Source organism: Crocodylus porosus, unplaced genomic scaffold (genome assembly GCF_001723895.1).
Source record: "Crocodylus porosus isolate Cpor-Errol unplaced genomic scaffold, CroPor_comp1, whole genome shotgun sequence".
Classification (NCBI taxonomy): Eukaryota; Metazoa; Chordata; order Crocodylia; family Crocodylidae; genus Crocodylus; species Crocodylus porosus.
Genome location: NW_017728911.1, coordinates 31,771,506 through 31,798,701, shown reverse-complemented (window position 1 = coordinate 31,798,701; position 27,196 = coordinate 31,771,506). Strand labels below are relative to the sequence as shown.

At 42.8% G+C, this 27,196-nt stretch overlaps 1 protein-coding gene across 2 annotated transcripts in view; it reads right to left on the bottom strand.

The window, feature by feature from the left end:
- The window catches only part of MCTP2 (multiple C2 and transmembrane domain containing 2), a 139,477-nt gene extending 114,098 nt beyond the window's left edge, over positions 1–25,379 (bottom strand). For both annotated transcript variants that reach the window (XM_019533768.1, XM_019533769.1), the window contains exons 1-4: positions 24,163–25,379; positions 20,266–20,802; positions 13,214–13,276; positions 11,581–11,689 (exon numbers count right to left, since the gene is read on the bottom strand). In XM_019533768.1, coding sequence (XP_019389313.1) covers positions 11,581–11,689; positions 13,214–13,276; positions 20,266–20,802; positions 24,163–24,300 — 847 coding nt within the window. In that variant the 5' untranslated portion in view covers positions 24,301–25,379. The remainder of the gene's footprint in view (positions 1–11,580; positions 11,690–13,213; positions 13,277–20,265; positions 20,803–24,162) is intronic.
- Between the last annotated feature and the right edge of the window lie 1,817 nt (positions 25,380–27,196).

Below are 27,196 nucleotides of genomic sequence, written 5' to 3'. Positions count from 1 at the left end.
CCCTATTTAGACATGCATCTTGCCCAAAAACAGAGGATGCTGCTGAACGTTTTCCGTTAACTGCTTTAGTTTTTAAATGAAATCACTTTGGTTATGCTCAGGCTCCTGGTGTCTTGGTTTCTCACAGCCATTAAAATGACTGGGTTTACTGATGTGAATGGGTGTGGGAGACAAAGTTTCAGAGCTGACACATGCAAGCCACTACAGCAGAAGCCCCTTAAGGAACAGGAAAAAGACTACGTGACTTACCCGGCTGCATCATAACAGCTAAACACCACTCTCATTCCAGATATTTGCAAACTATTCATAATTAAGCTTGGGGGGACGGGGCAGGATGGGGAGGGGAAGAGAGTGTCTAGTAAATTGACTAATGAACATTCTGAAAAATGAATGACCTAATTGCAGACAGCTTGGAAGCACAAAAGGTCTAAATTCATCCAATAATGTACTTGTAGTAAAATATTCACTCTAGCTGTTATTATATGGATTTTAATTTTTTTGTATATGCTGACAAAATGCCTAGTGCAATGCAGAACACAGCTCTTGCCCCGGTGGACCGTCAAATTTGTAATCATATTAATAGTCAGGCTAAATGATAAATTGTTAGTTGTGGCCAGGTTTAAAGCAAAATACCTCACCATTTGTTTCTTCTTTTTCCGTTTGTTCTGTGCATTACAATGGACCTTAGTGCTTCTAATCAAGGGAATCTCAGATCAATCCACATAGTCACAAAACAGGAATGCAAGAACCAGTACTATTGAAATATGCTTGAAAGCAGCAGTGACAGTTCTCCTGCCCTGCTTGAATTTCTATTAAAGGAAAGGGGCCCAAGAGAAACAAATACCCCCTTACATATACACATACTCACCCATCCATATGCATGCATACACATGTGTATGCACACACTTTCATAATATCTACATCAAAAAGAGAAAGAAGAAAATGAGAGAAAACCATATCACAGGAACAGGAAGTGAAAATGACAACTATAGCAAAAAAGGAAGACTCAAAGCAACATACAAGACGTAAAAACTACTATACAAGTGTAAAAATCAAAGCACTAATGAAAGAGACTGGTGCATAAAAGCAACAGAAAGAGAGCATCTTGATAGAGGATGCGACTGGAATAAGACTAAGCCACTTGCCAAGATACATCACCTCTCAGAAATGAGTTCTGATATTAAAAAACAAAGCCACATGTAATGTTATGACAAAACTGTCTTATGTTGAAGGGGTGTATGTATATATGGAGAGGTTGTGGGGGTATGGTGTGGGCATAAGACATTTGTGGGGTGTGAGGAACAGGTGTGGGAACCCCCTACACTTACACTTCTTCTTATGGCAAACAACCCCCATAGCTTGGGTTGCTCGTGGGCCATTTAGGCGCTGCTGCCCAGCAGCATGCAGCTCCAGCCAGTTCCAGGAGCTGCACATGGCAGCAAGGAGCAAAGCCAGGTCTCCCGCCTCTACTGCACAGGGCTCATGTGCAGCTCCCAGGCTTGCACACCACCACCAGGGGGACATCCCACATAATGGAGCCAGCTGCCTTGCCTTCTCCCTGCCGCCACGTGCAGCTCACGGGACCCTGCCGGAAGTGGTGGGTAGCCCTGCCCTCTGCTTCCTGGGGGAGTCTCGGCAGCTGCATGTGGCGGCAAGACATGTCCTGAAAAAGAAAAACTATCTGCACAACCAGCAATACCTGTTAGTATTAATAAAATTAATTTCAGTTCCCCGAGATGTAAAATAAATGAGGTACTTATTGGCTTCAAAATTGTTTCTACTGGAAAATCTGATTGACTAGACAGGACTTGAAATATTCCCAGAAATTGTAAGTAAAGGGAAACAAACGTATAGGTAAACAAAGGGTTTCAGCAGTGGAAAAAAAGGAAAGTCTGGCTCTGAGTAGGTACCCACATAAGTGTGCAGTTCATGAGTTATGAGACCTGTACATTTATGAACTCACAGGGTATGTCCAGGCAGTTTCTACAAGCTAGACAAGGTTAGGTTGGGCCTCTCAGCTTTAACGGAGGCAAAGGGAGGAACAGCAGGGGTGATGGCTAAAAAATGGTATTTAGAGGTTTGCTTTTGGGAATTGGCCTGTAGGTGTAGATACTGCATTAGAACAATAGTCCAGGACAACAGCAAGGGTTAATTGATTTCTAAAAGTCCATTTGTGACAGTTTCCTTCAAGACCCACTGTCTGACACAGGGAAATAGCAAGCAGACACCCAGGCTGGGAAATTGAAGACCATACTCTTCCATAACATGAGATAAGGTGGCATTGTCACAGTGCCAACATGCAGAGCCCTTGGGATTTCCAGTTTTCTTTAAAAAAAAAAAAAAATCAAGTTAGGAGAGACCATTACAAGCCCAAATTAAGATGTATGCATGTGATGGGTTTGTGGAAAAGAGAAATATGCTGACAAGACAGAACGTGGGCAGTGTGACAACCACAGGAAAACCAATCAAAGACGCCCAGAGATGAAGAGTCATCAGCAGGAATCCTGGTTTTCCCCGATGAAAAAAAAAAAAAAAAAGCAAAACTCTGATAAAAGCCCCCAAATCTGTAATTAAAATGAAAGGCTCCTCACTCCCCCCACATGCCCCTCTCTCCCCTACTCCCTGGCCCTACTCATGCCCCTCACTCCCTCCCACAGCCCTTGCCCCCACCCACAGTCCTCTGCTAGAGGGGGCCCCCAGCTGCCAGAGCTATGGGGCCAAGGACCTGGGTCCACAGCCCCCTGCCCTTGGCCAAGCAGAGCTCAGCTTCCACTCCCTGCTGCCTGTTACCTGCCTGCTGGGGGCTCAGGCGAGAGAGGGCCAGCTCCCCACTGCTGCACACACTCCAGGAGGGCAGAGAGAAATCCATTCTCCCCAGATCTGTGCACATGGTGGGCATAGGATGCCCACTGCAGGGTCAGGCTCCCACTCTGCCGCCCTCCCCGCCCCCGGGGGGCCTCCACAGCCCAGGTGCAACCTGGCATTGTAGGACACAGCAGGGTCCTGCAGGGAAGCTGCTTGCTGCTGCGAGCTCTGCACTGTTGTGGCGATGTGTCCCCTGCCCATGTGGCTGCAATGATGGGCACAACTCCGTGCTACTGCCGCACAACCCTTTGCTACTGCCCCTGTTGCTGCCACATGCACTGGAGACACCTCACCAGGGCAGCGCAGAGCTTGCAGTGGCAAACAGCTTCCCCACATGGCCCTGGTGTTCCCTGCAGTGCCGCGTCACATCTGCTAGGCTGTGGAGGCCTTGGGAGAAGGCAGCAGGGCAGGGAGCCTGAGCCTGCAGTGGACAAAATACACCCACCCCTGCCTCACGCACATATCTGGGGGCCACGTGCCCCCCATGCCCCTCCACGGCTGTGCACAGCAGTAGGAGCTGGCCCTACCCTCAGCCCCTGGAAAAGCTGCCTGTGGTTCCATCCTGCTTTCTGCTGGGGCCCTGCAGCCATGCACCGCATCCCCAGGCCCCAAGACCCATGCACAGCCCAACTGGGCAGCAGCCCCACCCCTAGCCCGAGCCCTGCCCAACTCCCTCCCTGTGGAGGCCTCAATCACACCTCCACTTACCTATGGGAGCTGCTCTCCAGGCTGCCTGGCAATCATGTACATATTTATGCACATGGCACCCCCTGCCTGACTGCCCTCCCAGCCCCCTGCAGGCTGAAACCATGTCAGCCTGCAGAGAGTTTGCAAAACTAAAAATCCATGGGTTTCTCCATTAAAATGAGAAATCCACATTTTTCTCTGGTTTTCCATGGGAAATGGAAAACCCAGATCCCTGGTACTCAGAGGCAACAAAGATTTCAGAGCAAAGGGTTCCCTAGAGGGGAACCTGAGGCCACCATGGACAGAAGGCATACCACCAGCCCATCTCATCCACCCCACAAGAGGCAGGCCTTTGACTTCTAGACTGCTGACATTCAAGGGAAAACCTTAGGTGTAGCTCGCATACTGCCCAGGTGTACCTTGACTCTGGGACAGCTCTAGGACTGGTAGCTATAGAACTGTTTGTATTATTCTTATCTGCTATCACTGAGTGTTAATAAAATGGAAAGGTCATGGTTGGTCTGAGGGTTTTGGGTCCAGCTGAAATAAGGCATCTGGGTCATAAATCCAGTACTAATGGGGTAGGAGGGAGGGGTACTACAGACCTGGTTAGAACCCCCCATCCCCCACCCGCCCAAAAAAATTTAAATTAAAAAAAAACAAAAACTTTTAGCCTTGCTTCCATGAGCAGGAAGGAGTCTGACTCCATTCTTAAAATTACTGCAACTCAACTATTCTCTTTTCCAAAAATGAGCCATCCAGGGGACAGACGTATATTAATCCAGATAGGAAGCTCACTGGCACTTTCTTCTTCGAGGCTGAGCAAGACTCAACACTTGCTGCCTGTGCACAAAAAACAAATCAAGTTACTGGTGGATGAAAACTTCCCTCCTGCAAAGACCCATAGTTACCCCAAGAAGTAGGAAGAGGGAAAGAAAAATAGCACCAAACCCCTCTCTGGGACATAAGAGGGAGGAACAGCAATTGGAGCAAGAAGAACATTTGTGCTGGCAACTAGAAATAATTAAACAGGGAACAGTTAAAGTATAGTTTGGTATGTAGTATAATGTAGAAGGAAGAGAGAAACAAACAGAAGACCTTGGAAATGATAAGGAGAAAAGCAAATCTATCCCGGTGTGATTTCAGGTGGCGGTTGAGTTACACCCAACTTGAATTTGGCTGCATGAATGTTTTACTGCTGAATATCCAAGTACATAATAATTGGCGAGTTCAGAGAGAGTCCAAGAGCTGCAAGGAGTAAGTGAATCTGTTGAGTCCGATTTGGAGCTCCCAGCATGAGCCATTTCCAATGCCAGCAGTTAAAAGTGGACAGAAACAGTTCTCCTGTCCTATCGCACTTCTGAGATTTCAGAACTTTTCTCTTATGCATCTAGAAGGGATAACAGGAATCAAAAGTCATGGAAGGAGTTGTATCTCTTATTAGACAAATTAGATACTTGCAGAGAAATTATTTTATTTATTTGCAAGCTTCCTGGTACACTCCAACTTCATCAGGCATAGGAGGGCACAGAGATTGTAAAAGTTCTCCTAGGTAGAAATGAAAATTCCTATTTCACAGGAAAGCTGAAGGTGTTATAAAGTCTCCTGTTTGGAACAGTTCATTTTGTCCTGCTTAGGCACAGAGAAAGATTGAAAAAATATTTTTACCTTGAAGATGCCTGGTGGCAAGCAAGATGTAGAAGTATATTTCCTTTGGGTTATGAAGTTTCATATTTTCTAGAAGGGATAAAAACCTTTACCAGATATATTCCTCCTCCTAAGAGAATAACCCAGTGGCCAGGACATGCATCTGGAAGACCCAAGGTCAAGTTTCTGCTTTGCCAAAGACTCATCAGGAATCTGACCTTGGGTCCTAATGCCCCAAATGATCATCAGGCTCCTGGCTATTCTGGAACAGGTGTCCTTTCTGCCGCAGGCTTTCCAAACAACTGTGGGAGCAATGCCTTGACTGGAGTCTCTCATATCTCAGAGGAGAGTCCTACCCACACCTCTGTTTCTCATTTACCAAATTAACGTTCAAATTATTTAAACAACGTGAAAGCAGTTCGCTTTCTCTCCACCCGATTTAGACCAGAAATTCCCTCTACAGCTAAGAAACCCTATGCAAATTAAAGAAGGTTTAATTGAAACTGGTACCTTCCCACAAAAAGTTTTGATTTCAGCCAGCAGGCATTTTCTGACATCGTGTCTAACTGGCTCTCAACTGGCTCTATCAAGAGAAGGGAAGCAGAACAGCCAGCAAATGAAAAGCCACATGAAAAAACAAGTTTTCACCCCGAAAGAAGCAGTGGCAATTTTGTGATTGAGCTTTGGACAACAAACCAGCACTCCTCTTTGAAGTTCTTGATGCTTTACTAACTTTGAGTCTGGCATTTTTTGTTTCAGTAAGTCAGCACACTTTCTCTTTAACTGTTCTGGACAAACTGTTCAGCTAGAAACAGAGAGTGATATAAAATAGTGCAGCTGTAAAGAACACTTGATACTTTTTGGTAGGAGTAAATGTATTAACTTTAGTGCCCTGGATAAACACAACTTTACCCAGCCAAGTTCTTTATTGGCTTGCTAGAAATGATTCTGCAATACTGCTGGATGCTGTTAAACCGGTGACTGCTGCATCTCATTCAAGAAGGGGCTTCATTTCAGTATGAGTAAAAATGAAGAGATTGAAAAAGCTAGCCCTGGTTCATTTCTGTAAAACGCTTGGAGTCGTATCATAAGAGCTACAGAAATGCACCATACAATATTACTTTGTCTTAGTACTGCAGCATTTCAAATGACCGCAAGAGGGCACCAACCACATGTTTTTTCTCCTTCCCGCTACAGTCCGTTCTGTTAGACCCTGGTAACTTTATCTAAGCTCGTAGCTGGTCAACAAATAACTTCTAACAGAGATATGAAGACAAGAGAAGGGGGTCTCACTTCAGTGATAATGTCTGTGCATATCAATTTTGTGTGCTCTTCTCCATTACACTCACACAATACGTGGCACTATAACTGTTGATGGATTCCCTGTTATCCAGAATTGGTAAGTGATTGTGGATTGATTAAAGTACACTGTCATGGACACTGCATGGCAAAGACGCTACCATTTTTTTTTTTTAATTAACTGAATTAAGCCAGAGAGGCTGGTAAAACAACTCACTCAAGCTTTGTGATTCTAACATCCACAGTATCTAAAGCTGTTTCTATTTTACATACAATAGTGACAGGATAAAAAAAAAAAACAACAGGTACAGGTAGGAAGTTTTCAACTGAGGCTTGCCCTTGGTCACTGGTAGTTTCCATTAGACGTACAATAGGATCCTAAGTCTGAACGCGGCCCTCGGTGGTACAGGAATATCAGGTATTCTTAAGGCAAGGGGTTTTGTTTCATTTTCTGTTATATGATATTTTTTTTATTGGGCCAGCTGTATAGTTGGGAGGGATTTTAGACAAGCTTCAGGGCACTCTGACTGCACCGTGTGGGTGGCTAGGTAACTTTTCTGCATCAACTGGCACGCTTTAAAATCAACTGAAAGCTTTACATTTTCAGAAGCTCTCTGAAAAACCCACCCCAGTATGAATATGATACAGTAACTGCATTCAGGACTGCTCACTGGCACATGTGCAGGGTCCTTTCCACATGCAGGGCAAGGTTACTAGCCCAAGAAATTAGTTTTTACTGATAAGCTGCCTTTTATTTTTAGTTATTTTGTTCTAACTAACAGAGGTTTCGGGGGGCTTAGGGTTTTGTTTGGGGTTTTTTCTTTGGGGGGGGGGCATTGTTTTTACCGACATGCATTTGTACTTTCAGTAAAAAAAAACTCTCGGCTTAGCAGACCTGTGCAACTGCAGCAGTGTTTTACACCCTTCTACCCCCACCACAGGGGTCCCCTACTCACCCCATATCCTGACACCCCTGACTATACCCCACACCATGCTGCCTTACACAGCCCACTCCCAGGCCTGACCCGTGTCAGCCCCACTTCCTCCGTTCCAGCATGGACCCCCGCTGCCTCCCCCCCTCCTGGGCTTCAGCTCTCCCCAGCTGCCTCCCTGCCCTCTACCTTCAAAGCAAGCAGCTGTTAAGAGACAGAGGACAAGCTTATGGACCCAGGGGCTGCACAATGCTAAAAGAGGAGGAATACAGCAGTCATTGGTAAGCAAAGCCCTGACCAGACTTCATGCAGTGCGTGCAGGGTGCCATGCCTGCACTTACACAGAAGGTGGCCGTGCTGTGCTCTGTCCGTCTTTCAACACTGCTCCAGCTTTTTCCCTAGAAGAGTTTAAAGTAACAGCGGTGCCACATTTTTACAAAAGGCAATTATTTTTTTTTTAGGGTGTTTTACAGACTGGTATTTTTAGGGTGGATTTTACAGCGTGTCCATAAGTTTACAGACAGCTGGCAACCCTAAGGCAGGGACAAGTAACTCAATTCTGGTTGGAGAAATGAGGAAGGCTTGGGGGGGGAAGTAACCCTCACCTGTACATTAATGGTGTACAGAAATGGAGCCTACACCCAGGCCTGACCCACATTGGCACCACTTCCCCTGGAAGCCCCCCCAACTATATCATTCACTTACAGAGTGTCCAAAGCACCAACGTGACACCAATGTGGATGGGGGAAGAGGAATCCACAGACTAATCTGGTGCAAGCTTCCTCCTGAGGTCCCACAGAAGCAGACAGTGCTCATGGTCACATAAGATGTCAGAACCAGGGGGGCACTGAATTTAAATCTCCCATTTTCCAGGCTAACACCTGTAGCACTAAGGCACCCTTCCTCCCTGTGCCCCTTCCAACAAGACCGGCTGGACTCTATTACAGTGTTGTTTTGGCCACTGAATTATTGTACATCCAAACTAGCTGTCCTTACAAAGCGAGTGCATGATCTTAGCCTGTCTACACTGCAGCTTGCAATGTGCCGTGGACAGCCAGGTTAGCTTATGAAGTGAGCTGGCTCAGGTCGCAGAAACAGTCCAACAGCAGAGAGCTTCACATGGACTAATTCACCCTGCAAAGTAAATAAACCCCCTGAACCTCATGCTGCTATGGGTAGACTGCTTCCAGTACCCAGGCTCACTAGGGTCTCTCTACCCTACGCTTCATTATTCAGCATAGACAAACCTTCAGGGAACTGACATTCACTCCGTCTAAAACTCCCTAGGACAGCTGTGTCCTACTCAGACTTTGTGCTGCCTGATCTCAGTGGCTGGGGTCAGGACCTCTTGGCAGAAAGGCCTTTGTCTCTGGAGTTTCCTATTATCAGAGAGAAAGACATGCCCAGGATCTTTCACTTTTAAAAGGGTACTTGAAATACCCACCTTTTCTCTAATAAAAGCAGCTGCAAACTAGCTCAGGGAAATTTCTCACAAAGACACCCCATTTGAGTGCACAACATCACTACAGACACCCACCAGAACAAGCATTTAAGACACTTTATGGGATCATCATATAGACATTATGGTGAACGAATCAGAAATCAGCAGTGACATACTAAGATTCTTGTGCAGCCGTGTGCACACACAATACGAGTTTCATTGCATCATCTGCTAGCTCATGCATACTCGTTTCTAATCACCCTCTGAAGCACCTTCTTGCTGTAGGGGCTACATACACAGTCTCCGACACATATGTCAGCAGCCAGCCAAAATGCTTTTATTTGCTGAATTGTCATTAAAATTGGTTCATATAATACTGGGTTAAGTTGAGCAATATATTCAAATCCAACTCAAGACATCACAACCTGAAACAAACACATTCCTCTAACAATGACAATCATTTCCACAGAACCACCCTGGCTTGTCCCGGCATGTGTGGATTCCTAGTTAACCTAGGGAATTGCTGTCCTACCAAAAATGCACTCTGTTCTGTTTAAAAACCAAAGATCTACCTTACATCTAAACCTTCAGGATGCAAGGAACTGGATGGAGAAGGGTGCATATATCTGGAAAGAAGTTTATCCCCTGGCTAGGAGAGAAAAATATTTTTTTTGTGTAAAAAAAGAAAAAGCCCAATGATCAGAAGATACCTCAATTATAAAAAAGCACGTTAGGAGTGAGCACATAAAACCATCCTATAAATCACTAAATATCCTGCTAGTCCCACATGCCTTTTCAGACGCCAGTGCTATTCCAACCCCTCCATGTTCTCTCTGTGTATGTAGCCCTAGTTCACCAGTTCTAAGCAAAGAAACTTCTCAGGCATTTTGCAATGGACAGAAAGATATAATTAATGCTACTAACTGTGTAAGTGTAAAAGCAATGACAAAGACCCCTACCTGCTGTCAAAGTACTGATTTCTCAGATCGGGCAGAGATGCTTGGGCACCTGCCTGCCATATTTTCAGTCATGTTCATACCCATCAGTTAACTCGCTTTCACAGCATCTGCCCAGCTTTCCTTTCACCAAGTCAAGAATTGAATGTCACAGGCCCTCTGGGGTACAAGTGCCTACGCAGCTCTTCGCATGGGACACAAACCCATGGGAGACAAACCCAGCTCTTCGCATTGGAGCAGGCAAGTTCAGAGCTCTTTATTAAGTCTCTCCATGCCACACACGCACGAGAGACTCTCCTCCAAGCAATGCAGTAGGACAGAGTTGCTAAACCCTTGGCCTGTGGGCCAGATCCAGCCCCTGGTGCCAGGTCATCCCACCCAATGGGTTCCCCACAGGACTGTAAAGAGCCCTACTGGCTGTGGCCTTGCACACTGCACAACACTCGCATGGCTGTACATGGGGTTGGGCAGGGGTGGCACAGGGCCCAATCCAACCACATGAGGCACCCCAAGTTCCCCAAGCCCAATCCTGCTGGATGAGACTGGACAGAGGCAATGCAGAGCTCCAGGACTCAGTCTGGCATGTAGGGTCCAATTCAGCCCACAAACCAGCCTTGCACCACTCATCTGGCCCACGGGACCAAAAGGTTGAATGCCACTGCAATAAAGAAAATGTATTTTATTCTGTTGACAATCAGAAAGCTGCTCAATAGAGCAGTTCTCTTATTGTCCTGAGGTTTGGCTGTTTAATTCAAGGGCCCATTTAAGCGATTAGTACTTGTTAAAACCATTCCTCTTGGGATCTTCCCACAAATCAGCAACCATATTAAGACCCTCCTCAGAAATGTGTTCATACAGAGCCTCCTAAAGAGACACTAAAGGCAATTAAAGAAAAATTGCATAAGCCTTTTCTTTTTTACTGTTGTACATCAGCAAACCTAGGAGGACTCCTAGGAATATCAGAGGGTCTAGACTAGTCTTTCTCATCCCATCCCTAGGAAACAGATCCCAGGAAAAAGCACTCCAACAATACATCATGTCCACTCACAGCCAGAAAGGGTCTGGTCTCGTGTCTAAAATGAAAATGTAATAAAATCTCATTGGTTTCTCAGGTAGCTTGAAACAATATTCTCTAGAATAAAACCCGTATTCCTCCTTATAGAAAAGAACGACATGCTGGTGGCACTTAGAAATACCCCTACGTATTCAGGGCTTTGTCTTTAATACATTTTTGTAATGATTCGGTCCTGCCCCCCCGCCACAAACTGTTTTCCTTCCATATTTCCTAGACTTTATTAAACAAAGTCTTCCTTCTGTAAATGCCTTATCTGCAAGTTGGAAAACAATGACTTGTGTTTCTTCATTTCACAACATCCTCTGGTCAACAAGAATTGTTTAAAACTAAAACAACTGGGGCTTTGAGCAGGACGGAAGAAGATCATACATTCAACGAGGATGACGGAGGAAATGTTTTACTTGTTAACATCATAAAACTATGCAGAAACTATGCACAAAGTCAAAGCACGAGTGTGTATCTGCCCATCCCTGCTTTGTGTACTTAGGGTGGATAACAAGCAATTTAACACTCCAGCTCGCAGCCTTGGAGACCAGGATATACCATACGAAATAATAAATCTATGGACTTAAACTGGTGCAAAACCAAAGTAGGCAAACAAAGAGAAACTGGCCTGTAGTCTTAAAAAAGAGCAGCAGAGAAAAATCAACAGCACATCACATAAAAGGCATGGCTCACCACAGCGATCCCGGACAACCAGATTACGGCCTTCTTTCAGATGTATAGTCAGTAGGTAAGCAAAGGGATTAGGAAGGTTACTCAAATAATCGCTTCCTTCCTCAAGCGACTGTAAAAGGAAAAAGAAAAAAAAGCCATCGGTTTCACTTCCATAAAGTACCAATATAAACAGACACTTTCTCGTGCTGCAGACACTTGCAATTCACAGGCCTCATTTCCTGCTCTTGTGCTGTGGCAACCCTAATTATGCAGTTTTTGGTGGGCAAAGAAGAAAAATTACCTCCTCTCACGTAAGAGGAACTGATTTTCTTTGCTTCAGTAAGAACCATAACAGATGTAATAGCATCACCAGCAGAGAAAAGGTATAATAAAGGTTGGGTCACGAAACAAGAATGACCTGTTACAGTGAAGAATACATTGTGCAGTGGTTGCTTCTAGTAAGCTGTCCAAGTCTGTATCAATCTGATTTTATTAAATCTATTAAAAGTCTTCATTTCCAAGTAGCCTTCAATGAATCGCGTTTCTCTGGACTTCCTGTTTTGCAGTTGTGAAGTGTATAGCATAATGCAAACCTAATCACAGTTAAGACTCTAGATGCTATCAGCACTCAGGTGATCTTCATCATCTCAGCTGAAACATCCACTGATATCACTGTTGAAGATAATGGAGCGTGAAGAACCAGTATGCTAAATGTGACAATTCCAGACCTGAATTCAAAGTTTACAAATGTACTTGACACCTCTGAAGAAGTGTCAAAATTACCCTTGTCTTTTTTATACAGTCCCTGCGCTTTATAAGCCAGACTGTTTTAGAACTGTTGAAGGTCATACAGCCCAGAAAATATGTTTTATGTCTCTCTTCATCATTAAGTGCTTAAGACCATAAAATAATTCAATGCAATGACTATTTCACGTTCAAGTTATTGTCCCGTTTGCCTTCCATTCATTTTCTCAGACCCTTAAAAGTAACTGAACACTTAATTTATTGCTTTCCATCAATCACCAATGTGACATTTTCGCTTTGTCCAAGTTATTAAACAGTTTGGTCAGGGCTGGATTAACCCTTTAGTGGGCCACAGGCAAACAAATTCATTTGGCTGCAGGCCGGTTGAGATCTCCCACCCCAGCCTGGCCCTGCCGCATGCGGGGAGTAGGGTTAGGAGCCAACGCTAGGAAGCAGCCATGGTGGTGGCAAGGCCAGGGGAGGGAAGGGAAAGAGAAGGGAAGTAGATGGGGCCATTCATGCCACCACCATGGAAAGAAGAACCAGGTCAACCTGCAGCTCAGGGCCCTACGCATGTGCTTAGTTTGCCTATGTGTAAATCCAGCCCTGATTTGGTACAGCTGTATTTTTTTTTCCTGGGTGATTAACTTTGAAGGCTCTTTAATCTAGCATTCTTCAGTATATCAAAACTGTGGTGGGATGCAAAATCTGCATATTATCATTAAAATGTGTTTTCTAGAATGTTTTTGTCCCTTTGACGTGCTTTGGTCTTGCATTACTTCCATCCCAAAGATCTGGGCTGTAGCATTTCCTACGTCTATAAAGGGCCAAGAACTTGAATTTAAATTTAATTTAAGGAGATTCTCTGAGAGAACTGAAAAAAGTCAGAGCATGTTAAATGGACACTTACAGTTTGCTCATCAAAAAGTTGAGAGGCTGTTGAAGATTCCAGGTCTGTGAATTCACATGTGTCCTGTAACATTTTAAAGAAAAAAAATAAAACAATGAGAAATTAATATGATAGCCTCATCCATCAATGTCCTCAGGTGTTTGCCATTATATGAAATAAAAGTTTACCAGATCTAAATCTATATTCGGGGGGGGGGGGGGGACAGAAACAAGAGAGATCCATATATACACACACACACACGCACACATATATATACACACGCGCGCACACACACACCCCCTGCTATATTTTGGTAATATATACAATATATGCTCCATGACATGTGTAATATTATACATATATATTAACACACCCTTAAAACTAAATAGTTTTGCATCTTTCCTAGAAGTTCCAGCAACTGGTCAGGAAATCAAAAATATCAAAACAGACACACAAGCTGCTTAAGTTTAGAGGGAAAATAAGTTTGCCTAATTACCGCTTCTCAGGAAGTGTCCACAAAATAAATTTCCTTCTATTGAAATGAGAGTTGGAAAACCCAGCCAACTTCAAATTTGAGACTCTTTATATGGAATTTTCACACAGGCAAAAAAATCTCAGGAGAAAATTATGTAACCATATCTGTCTACCTAAACATACAAAGTGTCTCTTTGCATGGGAGCAGCTAAATTACTCTAGTAGTTCTCAATCTCTTTAAACTTAAGCTCCCTCTCTTTAAGCTCAAGGCAGCCCTTGGAAAATGGCAGCTCTTAGTTTTCGCTTGCTTTTTGACCACAGAAGAATTATAAAGTAATTTCATACTATTGCAAAGAATGCAGAAAGTCCACAACAGGTCAAAACGTTGCCGAACGAATTCCTGTTGGAAATCTCTGGGTTTATTTTGTGAATCATATTTGCTCACCTAACAGAGCCAATGCTGGATGGCATCCGGACTGCGCGGCTAACATGGCGTGGCTGCAGCAAGCGCCCCGATTGAGAATCACTGCTCTAGGTCTTCTAACAACTCCAAAGAGTGCTGGCAGCCCCTCCACAGCTCCCAGGATCAACTCAACCATTTGTCTTATAAAGTCTTGTGTACCTACAAAATCTGAACCACTTTAGCTATCTGGTGTATCTATTGTTATACTTAAAAAAGTGTTACTAATACTCCAGCATGGACACAGTTCTGCTTTACCAGAATATCTTGCCTCCTAGAGACAAGAATAAATGATGTCAGTTTCAGTCACTTTTGCACAGATGTAACTATGTTCGCCCAAGAAGTTGATCTGTTCCACTGAATTTTTAGGAGTGGTTACGCTCCAGTAAAAAAAAAAAAATCAGCTGTTAAATTTCAAACTCGGCAGATACTGTGCAAAACTTCTCAAGGGCAGAAGAGGAGAATGCAGACTGTTGCCAAGTTAAAAACAGACTGAAAAATCCTGTGTCAAGAGAAGAGAAAAGGGGGGGAAAAGGCAGGGGGGAAATCACTGCATTTGTGCATTCACCATTTTCTATAATAACGGAACAGCCTGGACCTTCTGCTCACATAAGAAAAGAGACAAGACAGGAGAAAGCCCAGGGCACCAAAACCCTCCATTCTGTCTTCTATGAGAGTGCCAGGCACTGACCCATGGACAAGCTCTCTGGAAGGATAAAAGAGGACCTGCAGGCCAGAATACCCCTGGCCACTGGTACCTTCCTCTGCTCAGACTTCTGCACGGCAGAGGAAGAGAGATTGGGAAGAGGGTGCCTTCACGGCCTGATTCCCCAGTTAGGCACTATGGCCTTGATGTGGGTGGGTACAGTTTACATTTACAAATATAATCCCTCTTTTTCGTTTTTACACCTCAAAAATACACTTAAAGAATATAATAGAACAAACACTTTTAGCTCTGCTTTTGTGGCATTCAAAATTTGCAACCGAATGGTTAACAGAATGGTTTTCTCTGTAAGTTTTGTTGCCCTTTTAAAAGTAAAGTTATACTTTAAAAACGTAAATGAAGCAAAATAAAGGACTGCATTATAGTAGTATTCCCACCAGTGCTAACTGTAATAACTCCAGTTCTTTCAGTGGAGTTACTGTGAATGGACATTAGTATAAAATATGGCAGGGTTTAGCATAAAATATGGCAGGGTTTAGCATCTAAGAATTAGGCAGTACCCATGTCATGAGTTTTGCTGTGTTCTCGTATACAAGGAGAACGACAGGGGAAATTGATGCTGAATTTATTTTATTTTTTTATGCAAGTATAAGAGGTCAAATTCTGCAAACCTTATCAGGTCAAAATTCCTCCTGATCCATAGGAATTTTCCCTGAGATGGATTTGGCTTGCTATATCTATTCATTTTGCACATGAAGTCTGTGTTTAGATGCTCTTAATTCTCTGTACCATGGACGTGGGCCTTATGATTCTCCTCCAGTTTAAGCATCAAAACTTCATTGACTGCGCTTTAGCTATGCTACGATAGACTTCCAGGGGCCTTTGTGAAATCTGTATTTCTCAGAATAATAGCAATGTATGTTGCACAGAAATCAAATGAAATCTATTTTCTTTATCTAAAAAATTCTATAGAAATGTGTTCTAACAGTTGGCATAGAATGGAAAATATGCAATATGCAAACAAAGGTAGAAATAATCATTGGAAGGCAGTTGGTTTAACATAAAAAGTAGGAAAGCAGCAGAGTTTCCTTCCTTACCCCACCCTCTTCTCCACTATTCTTTGATTCTGCTTTTTATGTAGTTTAAAACAACTTATTGGGAGAGACTTCTGTGAATATGGCTGTTTGTGTCTGAAGGAAATTTCTTGGAAGCCTTTTTCAGTACCCTGGATTGACGTGTTATACATGACATGGGTGACACTGTGTGTGTTAAGGTGCAGCAGGGTGACAGCTGCAGGGATGGTGGCCCCTGCTGCAGCCATGAAACCTGCCAGCTGTCAAGCAGATTGGTGCGGGGGGGAGGGGGCCTGCACTTCTGGCTGCTGACAGGCAAAATTCGTGACATGGGTGCTTGTGCAACTGCGTCCGTCCTGAGGCACTTGATTGTCTGTATTGATTATTTCCTCTCATTAGTTTGTGGTTTTGTAGGTGTTAATCATTGCTTGTTAACTTGACAGGCTTTGTGGCCTGAGCAGGGGCTACCATCCCCGTAGTTTTCAGCCCACTGTGCCTTAACACACACAGGGCCATCCATGTCACGAGTTTTGCCTGTCAACAGCTGGAGGTGCAGTTCCTTCCAAATCTTCTTGAAACTTGGCATGCTTCACGCTCTCAGCAGAGGCTACCACCCTTGCAAGTTTCATCCAAATCAGACAAAAAACAACTAAGTTACAGATATTTCATTGATTCCCCATTATACCCTATGGCCAGATCTCCGAGGCAACTCCGAAGCTTTTCCGAAACACTTCAGGAGCTCCAAACCACTTCAAAAGCCTGACGAAGCCAGCGCTTTGATCCAGAGATGCTACTTCGGGCACCGAAGCGTCCGAAGCTTCTCCAGATCCAAAGCACAGTCTGAAGCCTTGCACAGCCCTAGGAAATAGCTCATGCAACTAAATAATTAATAATGAATAACACTACATCATCCGTGTTCTCCTCCAGCAACAAATCAGTTTTGAAAACCCTCGGGGGGAGGGGAACAGCTTTATGAGGTCTTTGGTTAACACTGTTTTTAATGTGTGTGTGTGTGTGTGTGTGTGTGTGTGTGTGTGTGTGTAAAAAATCAGAATGATTGCTATTTATACACACACACACACACACACACACACACACACACACACACACACACACGTGTATCTATCCGATATGTTGAGATTATAATCTGCAAGTACAGACAGTTTCAAACCAGAATGAGGCAAAATTTTGAAGGTGAGAATTATTCAGAGAGAGTATTTATTTGCCATTGTATTTTATAGACTGCTTCTTTTCTTTTGAAATATTCCCAGATACTTGAGGATTTATTTTAAAAAAGGAGGCAAAAATCATATTTGGGAGAGAAAGAGACAGAGAGTTTAAAAACTAGTCATACCAAAGTTCTTTGGTAGCTGAATCTTTTATGGCCGTTATTGAGGACAGTGGTGTTGGAATAATAATTCAAAGCAACAGCAAATGTCAACCTTAGTGTGAAACCACAATCACACACATAGGGAGAACAATGGAAGCATCACACAATACTTGTTGACCAAAGACAAAACAGGAAACGACACATAGTAGGACAGCTCTGAGGGGGGGAAAAAAACAAACAGACAAAACCCTACATACGTATTTAAAAAACCCAACTTCCTTCTGGCCCCCACCCCAACCCCACAACAACGTGCCAAGGAAAATGAAGCTGAGGTTACAGAAGAAGGGAGAAAGCTTTTGTCATGTTTTCTAAGCTGGTCTTATGTTGTTTGTGTTAGGGAAGACAACAGCCATTGTGGTGTACCTCTGGCACTGCAGCGTTCTGGCAGAACAGACAGAAAACGTTGAGAGCGTTGAGTAAATTACACATCTGCATGCACACACGCACACACACACACACACACACTGGAGTCTTGGTTGAAATTAAATATGGAAAACAAGTCTAAGAAAACCTCCTTGTTCTATTTGCAAATGTTTTGCTTTGAGAGTTGTCCATACTGCGTTTTGAGCTTGTAGGCAGATTACAAAAGCGGTTAGACATTCACAACGTTAAACAAGATTAATGATAATGGTAAATATTAAAACAGCCTTAAAAATGCACAGGGGACAATATTGGAAGGGTCTGAACCCTCAGTCCAACCTTAATTTAGTAGAGGTTGGAAGGAAGCTTTTCTCGGAAACAAAGAATCCTGTTGTGGCCTACTGCAGTACCTGTTTGCATGTTCCTTTTAAAGTACCTGGTACTGACCACTGTCCTAACTGGATAGACCACTGCCGTGATGCCCATTGACAAGTTCTCCGTTTTTAAAGACTTGTCTACAGCACTGAGAGAACACCAGCGGAACAATCAAAAGTATAAATGATGTTAGGCTGATGATACAAATTCCTAGACAATATGCGCTTACACTGGGTTCACTTCAGTTATACCGACTGAACTCAAGTCATCTCAACTCTAAAAGCACAAATTATAAAGCAGTGAGTTTACATTGCTTCTTAAGTATGTCAGGCCTAGCTAGCGATAATGGAATAAAGGGACAAAAAGCAGGGAGCTCATGAACCAGACGAGCAGTTTGGGCTTGCAGGACTACATGTTTGTTCCAGAAGGAAGAGAGAAATAACTAACAACGTAATCATTCAAAATACTGGAGGAGTTCAGACGTCTCAGATGTATTTCAGACTGAAAGCAAGAGGTAATATATGCCTCTTCATTGTGATGAGAAATTCCCCAACTACAAGAAACAGGTTTTCTTTGTTTCTTTGAAATTTAGAGACGTTATATGTACAAGGGAACATTTTTGTCTCTTAGGTTGGAAAACACAAGGGCTCATGACAGCAGACTGGGAAATGAAATATGGAACGGCCTCCCTGCAGAATACCAGCTATGCAGACGTCTCCCACATACAGATGGGTGCCAGACCACATACTAAACTAAGGAGCAAACGGTTAAGTAGATATTTAGGAACCAAACTCTCATTTATTTCAATGGAGTTGGAGCTAGATCTGACGGCACATTTCAGGGTTCCTATATATTCTTAACCTTAGGACAGGAGACATTTTAATTTCATTGTTCCTGGGTAATGTCTGCCTTGAGAAAATACAGGCTTCCCAGCCTCTATCTGATGCCTTTGTCCTAACTTGCCTCTAAAACGGGTTCAAATTTGGATTCAGCTGTAGGAGCGCAGGTTTTTTAAGAGCGATCCCCTCATGGGCAAAGCTAAAAAAATTTGCATAAACAAATTTTAGACATTTCAGAACGTGTTTTCATTTTGTATTCAAATAAAACAAAACCGTCAGAACATTTGTTTACAAATTAATTAACAGCAGATTTCCCCATCAAAGCCACTCTTTTCCATTTTGAAACCAGAGGGAGGGAGGAAACAAGGGAGGGAGAGCTGGACTAGTTTGGAGCACTGAAGACCTAGACGGGTCCCTGCTTTGCTCGCTTCAGACCAAAGATCACTGAATAAGGGACAGCAGGTACTTGAACCTGGGCCTTCAATCTGCCTCCAAGAGGAAAAAGAACATAAGAGAATCTGTTTCAATCTCTCCTGCAGACTAAACAAGCAAAAACCCTTCCCCAATGAAAATTTCTTTCAAAACACCATATTCTCCAACCTTTTTCATCTTCGGTATGTGAGCAAATTAAATATCAATCGACGAGATCTACTTGCACCCTCATGTCTATATTATCATGCCCCCATAAAATTCTGCTCCATTTCCTCTCTTTAATCAGGATTAGCAGGTAGTGCTGCAATTCAGACCTAAGATGCACTGAAAAGATCACATGGCCCCTTCCAACATTATCCCTAACCACAAATAGATGCTTCTCTCTTTTTCATGAGCACTGAAAAGGGAGAGTCACAGGCCTTTTTGTTTGTGCACACAACCAGCTGAATCATCTTGTAATGAAAACTTGAAGGATACCTCTGAGCAGAATGAAACAACTTCACTGTACTCCATTAAATCATCATTTCAATTAGCTCCAATTTCAGAGAGAGTTTGACCCACTTACCCTTCCCCTCTCACCCCCATTATTCAATTTGAGTTTTGGTAGATGGAAGGGAATAGCTGTGTTTTCTCTAAGATGATAGCAAAGAAAATATTATAGCGTGTTTCAAAGGACACCGTATTTTGGAGCTCAGCAGCTTGCAAATTGTTTTGAATCAAGGGATTGTACTTTCAAGAGTCATCAAAAAGTCGCCTGTGACAAGTCCCCTACTCTTGCCAAATCAGGAAAACGGTACCTTGGCTCTGATCTGACTTTTCACACATTCTCAGTGTCAGCAGAAAACGTAGTCAAAGATAAAAAAAAAAATTACTTAGGTCAGTAAAATGAGTTTCTTATGCATCTTGTGAATAAGCCCTTCTCCATCCCATCCACAGCCTAGTCAGCTAGGCAGCTGCATGCAGTCTAACAAGGTTATTTATCTCAGATAATCCAAAAGCCCCTTACCTCAGTCACCTCTTCTGTTAGATCATCACTCAGCTCTGCTGTCTGTAGCAATTCAAAGAGATCATCGTTGGATTTCTGCTTAGCCTCTGATCCTGAGCCACAAATGACTTGAGTTTCTGTTTCAGTAATGCTGACCTCAGTGTGGATTGCCTCCTGCTGCTTCCACTGACAGTCCTCTCCTGTCTGCTTCAAGCTGGTGCTTCTGCTGTTGAGAGATGTGACCCTGGTGGAAAGATGGCCAGGGATGTAGGGGGACGACCCGTGGGAATCTGAACACATATGTCCTTCTACAAAAGACTCGATATCCAGCATGTCGGGCGCAGAAATACTAATGTGTCGGTCCAGCGAAGGCCTCTTCCTTCTCTCCACCATTTTGGGAGAGCTTCTTTTGGATTTCTTTCCACTGAAATTTTGTAACAAGGGCTTTGTTTTCTGCTTCAGGGATTCCCAGATGGACTGTTTATCCAAATCCATAGCTGCAATGGGGATGCTGCCAGCACTTCTGTTTTCAAAAGATTTCTGTGATTCATGGGATGGCTAAAACGAATGTAGGAAGAAGAGAAGTCAAGCCTTGAAAAAGAATGCGTATTGAGAACTACAGTTCATGTCTCAGCTAGCCACTTCCAATGGACTTTCTAAATATTGCATTAGTAACCATTTTCTATAAAATCGCATAGATAGGGAGGATTTTCCAGGGAAGGAAAGTACTTAACTCCATGACATGACAAAATTGTTTGGAAATGGACCAAACACTATTAAGAGGTGCAAGGGGTAGATGATTTGTTTCCTTCTCTGTCAAAAATGGCGAATTATTCTATTTAGCATCCACTAAACGAACACAAAGAGACTTGGCTCATGGAAAGTTGGCATGGGGGAGAACGGGGGGAGACAGGGATTGCAATTTTAGTATCATACCTGGTGTGTCTCCTTTCCAAACTATCTAAAACTTTCATCATTTCCTTAGCTGGCTCAGCATACCACGAGTAAAGCACCACACAAGGACTGTTCCTCATCAGGTAGGTTACATTAATCACATTACCCAGAGTCTCCACCTAAAATATTCTAGAAACACTGACTCTGAACCATACACAGTTAACTACTTTCCATATACTTGCTGCCATCAGCGAAAGCCCCACATCAGAGTTATTTTTTGGAGGAGCCCGCTTTGACAGTTTTAGCCATCAAGAGTTATAAAAGCCGGGGTACCTGTACACACAGAACATGAGTTTTCAAGATATGACCTAAATGAGAGTAGGATATCTACTTCTGTCTCCAATCACATACCCTCTGAAGGCCTAATCCTGCTACCCATCCCATGGGCATCAAAGAGACTATTCACTTGAATACCAATTCATGGGAGCATAGGTTGGTAAAAACAAGCCCACTGAGAAGAAGGAAATTCAAATAGGTATCAAATACCTGTGAGGTTGACAGTTAGTTCTGCCATGAGATATTTTTGCAGATAAAAGGCCACATACTTAATGGACCCAACATAGTAAATGCTAGGGTTTTTAAACAAAGCAAGCTGAATACTTACCACATCTATAACCTAATAACCAACATGCCACCATCCTACCTTGTAAACTCTGTTCTTTCCAGCTGAATCTTAAGTTCTGTCTGAAATTCGGTAACTTTTCTCATTGTAGCTTATGTAGATAACCCTAAAATGGTTTAAATGATCCAGCTAAAGTACTGCTGGGAGTTTAGCAACAACACAGATCTCACCAAGCTTGGCACTTGAATGGGTTTTGCAAGAGAGTGCTATGGCTATATTACTAGCAGTGTCTGGGCTGGCTAGTTTCAAGCTAGTACAAGAATATCAAATGAGCCCTAATCAGAAAAATACATATAGTGTAGATAAGCTTGATCCAGAGCTGCCTGAAGTTAATGAGAATCTTAATGCGTTTTGGATGAGGCATTTATCGAATCACTTTTCCTCTTGCCTTGCATTGTCCAACATGTCAGTGACATGAGCTTCAATCACACACAAGGTTTTCAAGAGACTGGACTGGTCAGGAATGATTTAGGAGTAGCATCACTGCATTTGTGCAGAGGGTTTGAGCAAAAGACCCTTGAGGTCCCTTCCAACCCGACCAAACTGTGATTCCAACCCACAAGATTTTTTGAACATACTTCCACACCACCTCTCACTCACATAGGTCTCTTTTTATTTGATCAAGACTCATTTCTGCTATGGAACCTCTATGCCATCTGCCAATGACTATATAGAAAGGCTAAGGGACAGCTGAGGCACACTACTGTGTGTTTTTTGCAGATTAAAAAAAAAAAACCCTACAAAAATGGTGCTTGCATAAACAAAAATCCATACCAGATTACTTTCTAACCTATGCTACAGCTCATGTAGAAATTCTGGGTGTGGTGAAAAAACTTCCTTTAGTAAGGTTCTTTAACTTTTTACAATGCAGGATTTCACACTAGATGATCTGGCCTTAGGATTTCTATGAACTGATAGAAGAAGGCATATCTTTATATTCTAAGAATTTCTTTCTTCCTGCATGTAGCTCTTCAAGCAGAGACTGTTTTTTTCCACAGGCAGACGCTGTTTTTCTCCAAGTTGTGCTTAGCACAACTGGGCCATGATCCCACATGTGGCCTCTTGGCACTAAGGAATGATTACTAGTAAGAAGCCAAGTCACTTAATTCAAGTCTGATTGTTTGGAATTAAACACACAGCTTGGGCTCTTACCCAAATGATTCAACTCTGGAAAACAAAACCAATCCTATAAACACTTCCTGGACGGACTTTAAAACCAGCTAGAAAAGCTCCATCAACTCCAGACATTTGGTTTGTGAGCAAAGAGATCAAGAAAATGGCGTAGATGCTTTGAAACACTGCTTATGTAAGTCTGTTATAGCACCTGATCCACAGCTTGTTGAAGTCTATTGGAAAGTCTCTGTTGGCTCCAATAGGTTTTGGATTAGATCCCTAAGTGGACAAGTCAGTACCAGTATCTAGTCTCTCAGCATTTCCCTTGCAGTGCAGATCTTTTAGGAGGATCTACTTTCATTACATAAATTATTTTTAAAGTAATCAAGCAGGAACACGGTTTCCTCTAAGGGTGGTCCATCACGGAAACAAAGAACCCAAGCCAGCATTAAACCATCACTACTCCATGGGCATGTCTACATGAGATGCTACTGCACAGAAGCTCATTGCTACTGTAGAGCAAGTAGTGCTAGCTGACACTAACTGTGATGCAAAGCTACTGGGCAGTACTAACAAGCTACCGCACATTAGCTTGTTGCTATTGTGCAGTGCCATCTAAAAAAACTGAGCGGGGATGCTACGGCGCAGTAATGCCAGTTACTGAGCAGTCATTTAGTACTTGCTAATCCTTATGTAAGTACTAAATGACTGTGCAGTAACAACTGTGCAGCCCACCACTCATATAGACACAGCCACTGTGTTGGAAAAATGTATCCACAGCATCCTAAGAAAATAATGTGTCCAAATATATTGAATCTTGTAAGGTCCCCGGGTATAAGGGGAGCTTAATAAATTGCGAAGAAAATTATTGGGTATTTCTTGGGGGGGAAAAAGGTTGTTTGCCACATACATCAGAGAGGGTAGAACTCAATTAAATACTTTTACATATTTATGTTTTTGCTTCTATTTTCCTCCCTGCCCACATCAACATTTTCCAAACTTTAAAAAAAAAAAAATGATACTAATCAGAAAGCAAATAATAAGATTCCCTTCTGTTCGTGCTTTCTAATCGAATGCCATGATAGGACAGCGGAGGTTTCAGGGGAGGAGGGGAAAAGCTACCTTGTAGCTTTGGAACATCTTTGGGTAGAACTGTTGCCTTTGGGATTAAACATGCAGACAGACATTCTCAAGGGAGCAAAAGAGGGAAAAAATTAAAATGAATTCACCTGTGGTAGCTGCATCTTAAGAAGCCGATTTAAAAAGACAGCACTGTTGACAGAAGTATCTTCATAAAAGTACAGAAGGAGCTGGTTGCAAAGAACAGTGAAACCACCACCATAATTCTGCAAAGAGAATACAGCCATGTCATCCTGCAGTCTTTAAGAAAAAAAGAGCTGATCAAACTATCAGGCTGAAATCTTTACAGTTTTGAATATATACAAAAAAGTGTTTCTTAGCATATATACGCAAGTACTAAAAAATTACAGAAATACTGAGGGAATCAGTTGTGGTCTCTTTAACTTGTAAAAAGTATATGTGCAGGGTTTACTAGAAAATGCTTGTTAAATATTCAACTTAACCATAAAAGGCCAATACCCAAACACATGGTAGAACAGTTGCCCAATCTTTGAGCTCCAAGATAAATACAAGACATTTAAACTCAAAAGAGAAAACAATTCACCTGCAAAGCAGGCTGCTCGCATGCTTCCGAAACTGGAACAGGTTTAAAGCACTTTCACAACCAATTCTTTCCTTGATTACTTTAACGTGTTTGTGGCCAGCTCTGCAGTGATTCAACACCATACAAATAGCAAGGGCTTGCCGATACACACAATGTTATGCTGCTTAAATTATAACAGTGTATACTGAAAACTGTATAACCCTCCCCCACCCTCCGCTGCCCCCCAGAAATTAGCACATCTTATATATGTACATATATGTACTTGTTACATAATTATATACTATGGAAACAATAATAAGGTACACCAGCATAAAGTACTTTTTATGCTACCATAACTTGCTGTATCCACAGGTTGTGCCAGTGTAAGTATTTCATTGAAAATAAATTCCTACTCCTAACTCAAAAAGTTACATTCAGGTACAACACCCACATGCAGCCATGGCCCAGATCAATTTGGCCTCACTATGCCCCTGTCAGGTAGGAATAAGGGTGTGTGCAGAGCTGAGAAACTGAAGTACACAGAGACTGTAGGCCAAAACTTCCAAGTTGCTAAGTACCCACACATCTAACTGGACTCAAGCACTTCGGGGAAGGGAGAAAAAGAAAACAGCATGCCCTCAATTACTTGCACAAGGATGCAGAGAAGAAGTCCATGGCACAATCAGAGTCCATATTCAAGCCCGAGCGCTGTGTTCAAACAGAGGCCCTCATACTCCGCTGCTTTCTGTTGACAGTTGCCGTTTAGAAACCTCTCTCCCCCTTTTCAAAGCATTATATAACCATAATTTACCAGGCTAAATATACCATATCATAAAATACCACCGCTGAGCTGAGTTTCACAATTTGTCTCCTTCTAGTGTTGTCTGCTTCTGCTAGCCTTATACACATGCACTTAATCCTAACAGAACCAGATGTTAACATCAATAGGACCAGCTCATAACATCTGCTTCCCAAGGCCTTTCGAAGAACAGGGTTTTCTATTCCCTTCTTGTTATGCTCCTCCCCTGCCTTCCTAACTAGTCACCATAGCCCCTTGTTGGCTTGTTATTGTTTTGTTACCCAAGAGGCATTTCTTGGCATGGTTCCTGTGATAAAGAACAGAACCCAGGAGGTAGCATTTGTACAATACAAAACCCCAGATTAAAAGCCCTTGGGTCATAAGCCCTTATCCTTACTTAGAGGCATCATACCCATTTATGACAGTATGGATGGAGCACCATCCTTCCTACCCTATAAAGAGCTAGATGATACAACCACAATAAAAACAGAGGTACTACAAAAAAAAGGGGGGGTGGGAGTTGGGGGGGGGGGACTGCACTCTTCCCATATCTGACATGCTGACCTAGACACCACTGTGTCTGGGGAGGGTTTCCTCATGTCAGAATACTCCAAGGAATACTAAACATGCATTTGCACACATAGACACACACCTACATAAACCTGCATGCACACACATACACCATATTTATAAAGCAAATAATAGTCTCGTATTAGAGGCCACCATTAACTTAGGGAAACTAAGTTTGGGTATCAAATTCACTAATTCACATAACCGACGATGATGGTAACTGCCCATAGTTTCTCATCTGTTTCTCGCAACAACAATAAAAATATCTAAAATCACCAGAATGGCCAGAGATCTTCAGCCTAGATGATGTGGGTCACAGCAGTCAGGGAACAGGAATAAAGGAGATTAAGTCAGCACCATCACACTACAAGTCTCTGTACCGGTCATTAACAACCTTCCGGCATAAATATGTACATTTATCTTAATTACCGACTACTGTAAGCCACAGCAAATTCAAAACTAAACCGCACTGGATTTATCCCACCTTTACTTCCTCCAATTTGTTTTCCCCTTTACTTTTACTCATACTGTTTATCTGATAAACCTTATCATCACCACTATCACCACTTTTAAACAAGACAGCAACAACCTCTCCTTTGCTCACAAGTTCAGTCTTACCCTTGGAATGGCTGTTGTCCTTTGTGTATGTCTGTCTCACCACAGGTCCAAAATGTTTGAATGTTTGCTGTCTTGAGGCAAATTTCAGCTGTTTGTACTAACAGCACCTCCAAATTATTTGAATACTAAGCCACCACATTTATCCCATGAAACATCCACCGTGCCAGATTCTCTGTCCAATGATGGCCTTTTTGTTCTTTTTTTGCATTAAAGATATATTATAGCAAGGAGTTTCACAGGCTAATTTACGTGTAAGAATATTTTTCTGGTATCAAATTTAGCTTTGTTGCTTTTCAATTTATTTGACTGTCCTCTTGTTCTTGTACTTATAAAAAAGGGTAAATAGTAAAGCTGTGCGAAGCTTCCGTCCCCAATTCGATTTGGCAGACATTCGGCCCAGATTCAGTGGCTAAATGTCCGAATCCGAGGACCCTTTAATCTCCCCAAATTGAATTGGACCCCTCCCCAAATGGATTTGGAGAGATTCAGAGATTCACACAGACACAGCTTTAAAATGTTTGTCCTACATACCTCTAGGTAGCAGGTGGCTTGCGATCGCTGAAATGCTGGGGCACATGGAGCGTCCCACAGGAGCATGGGGGGCTCCCCAGCA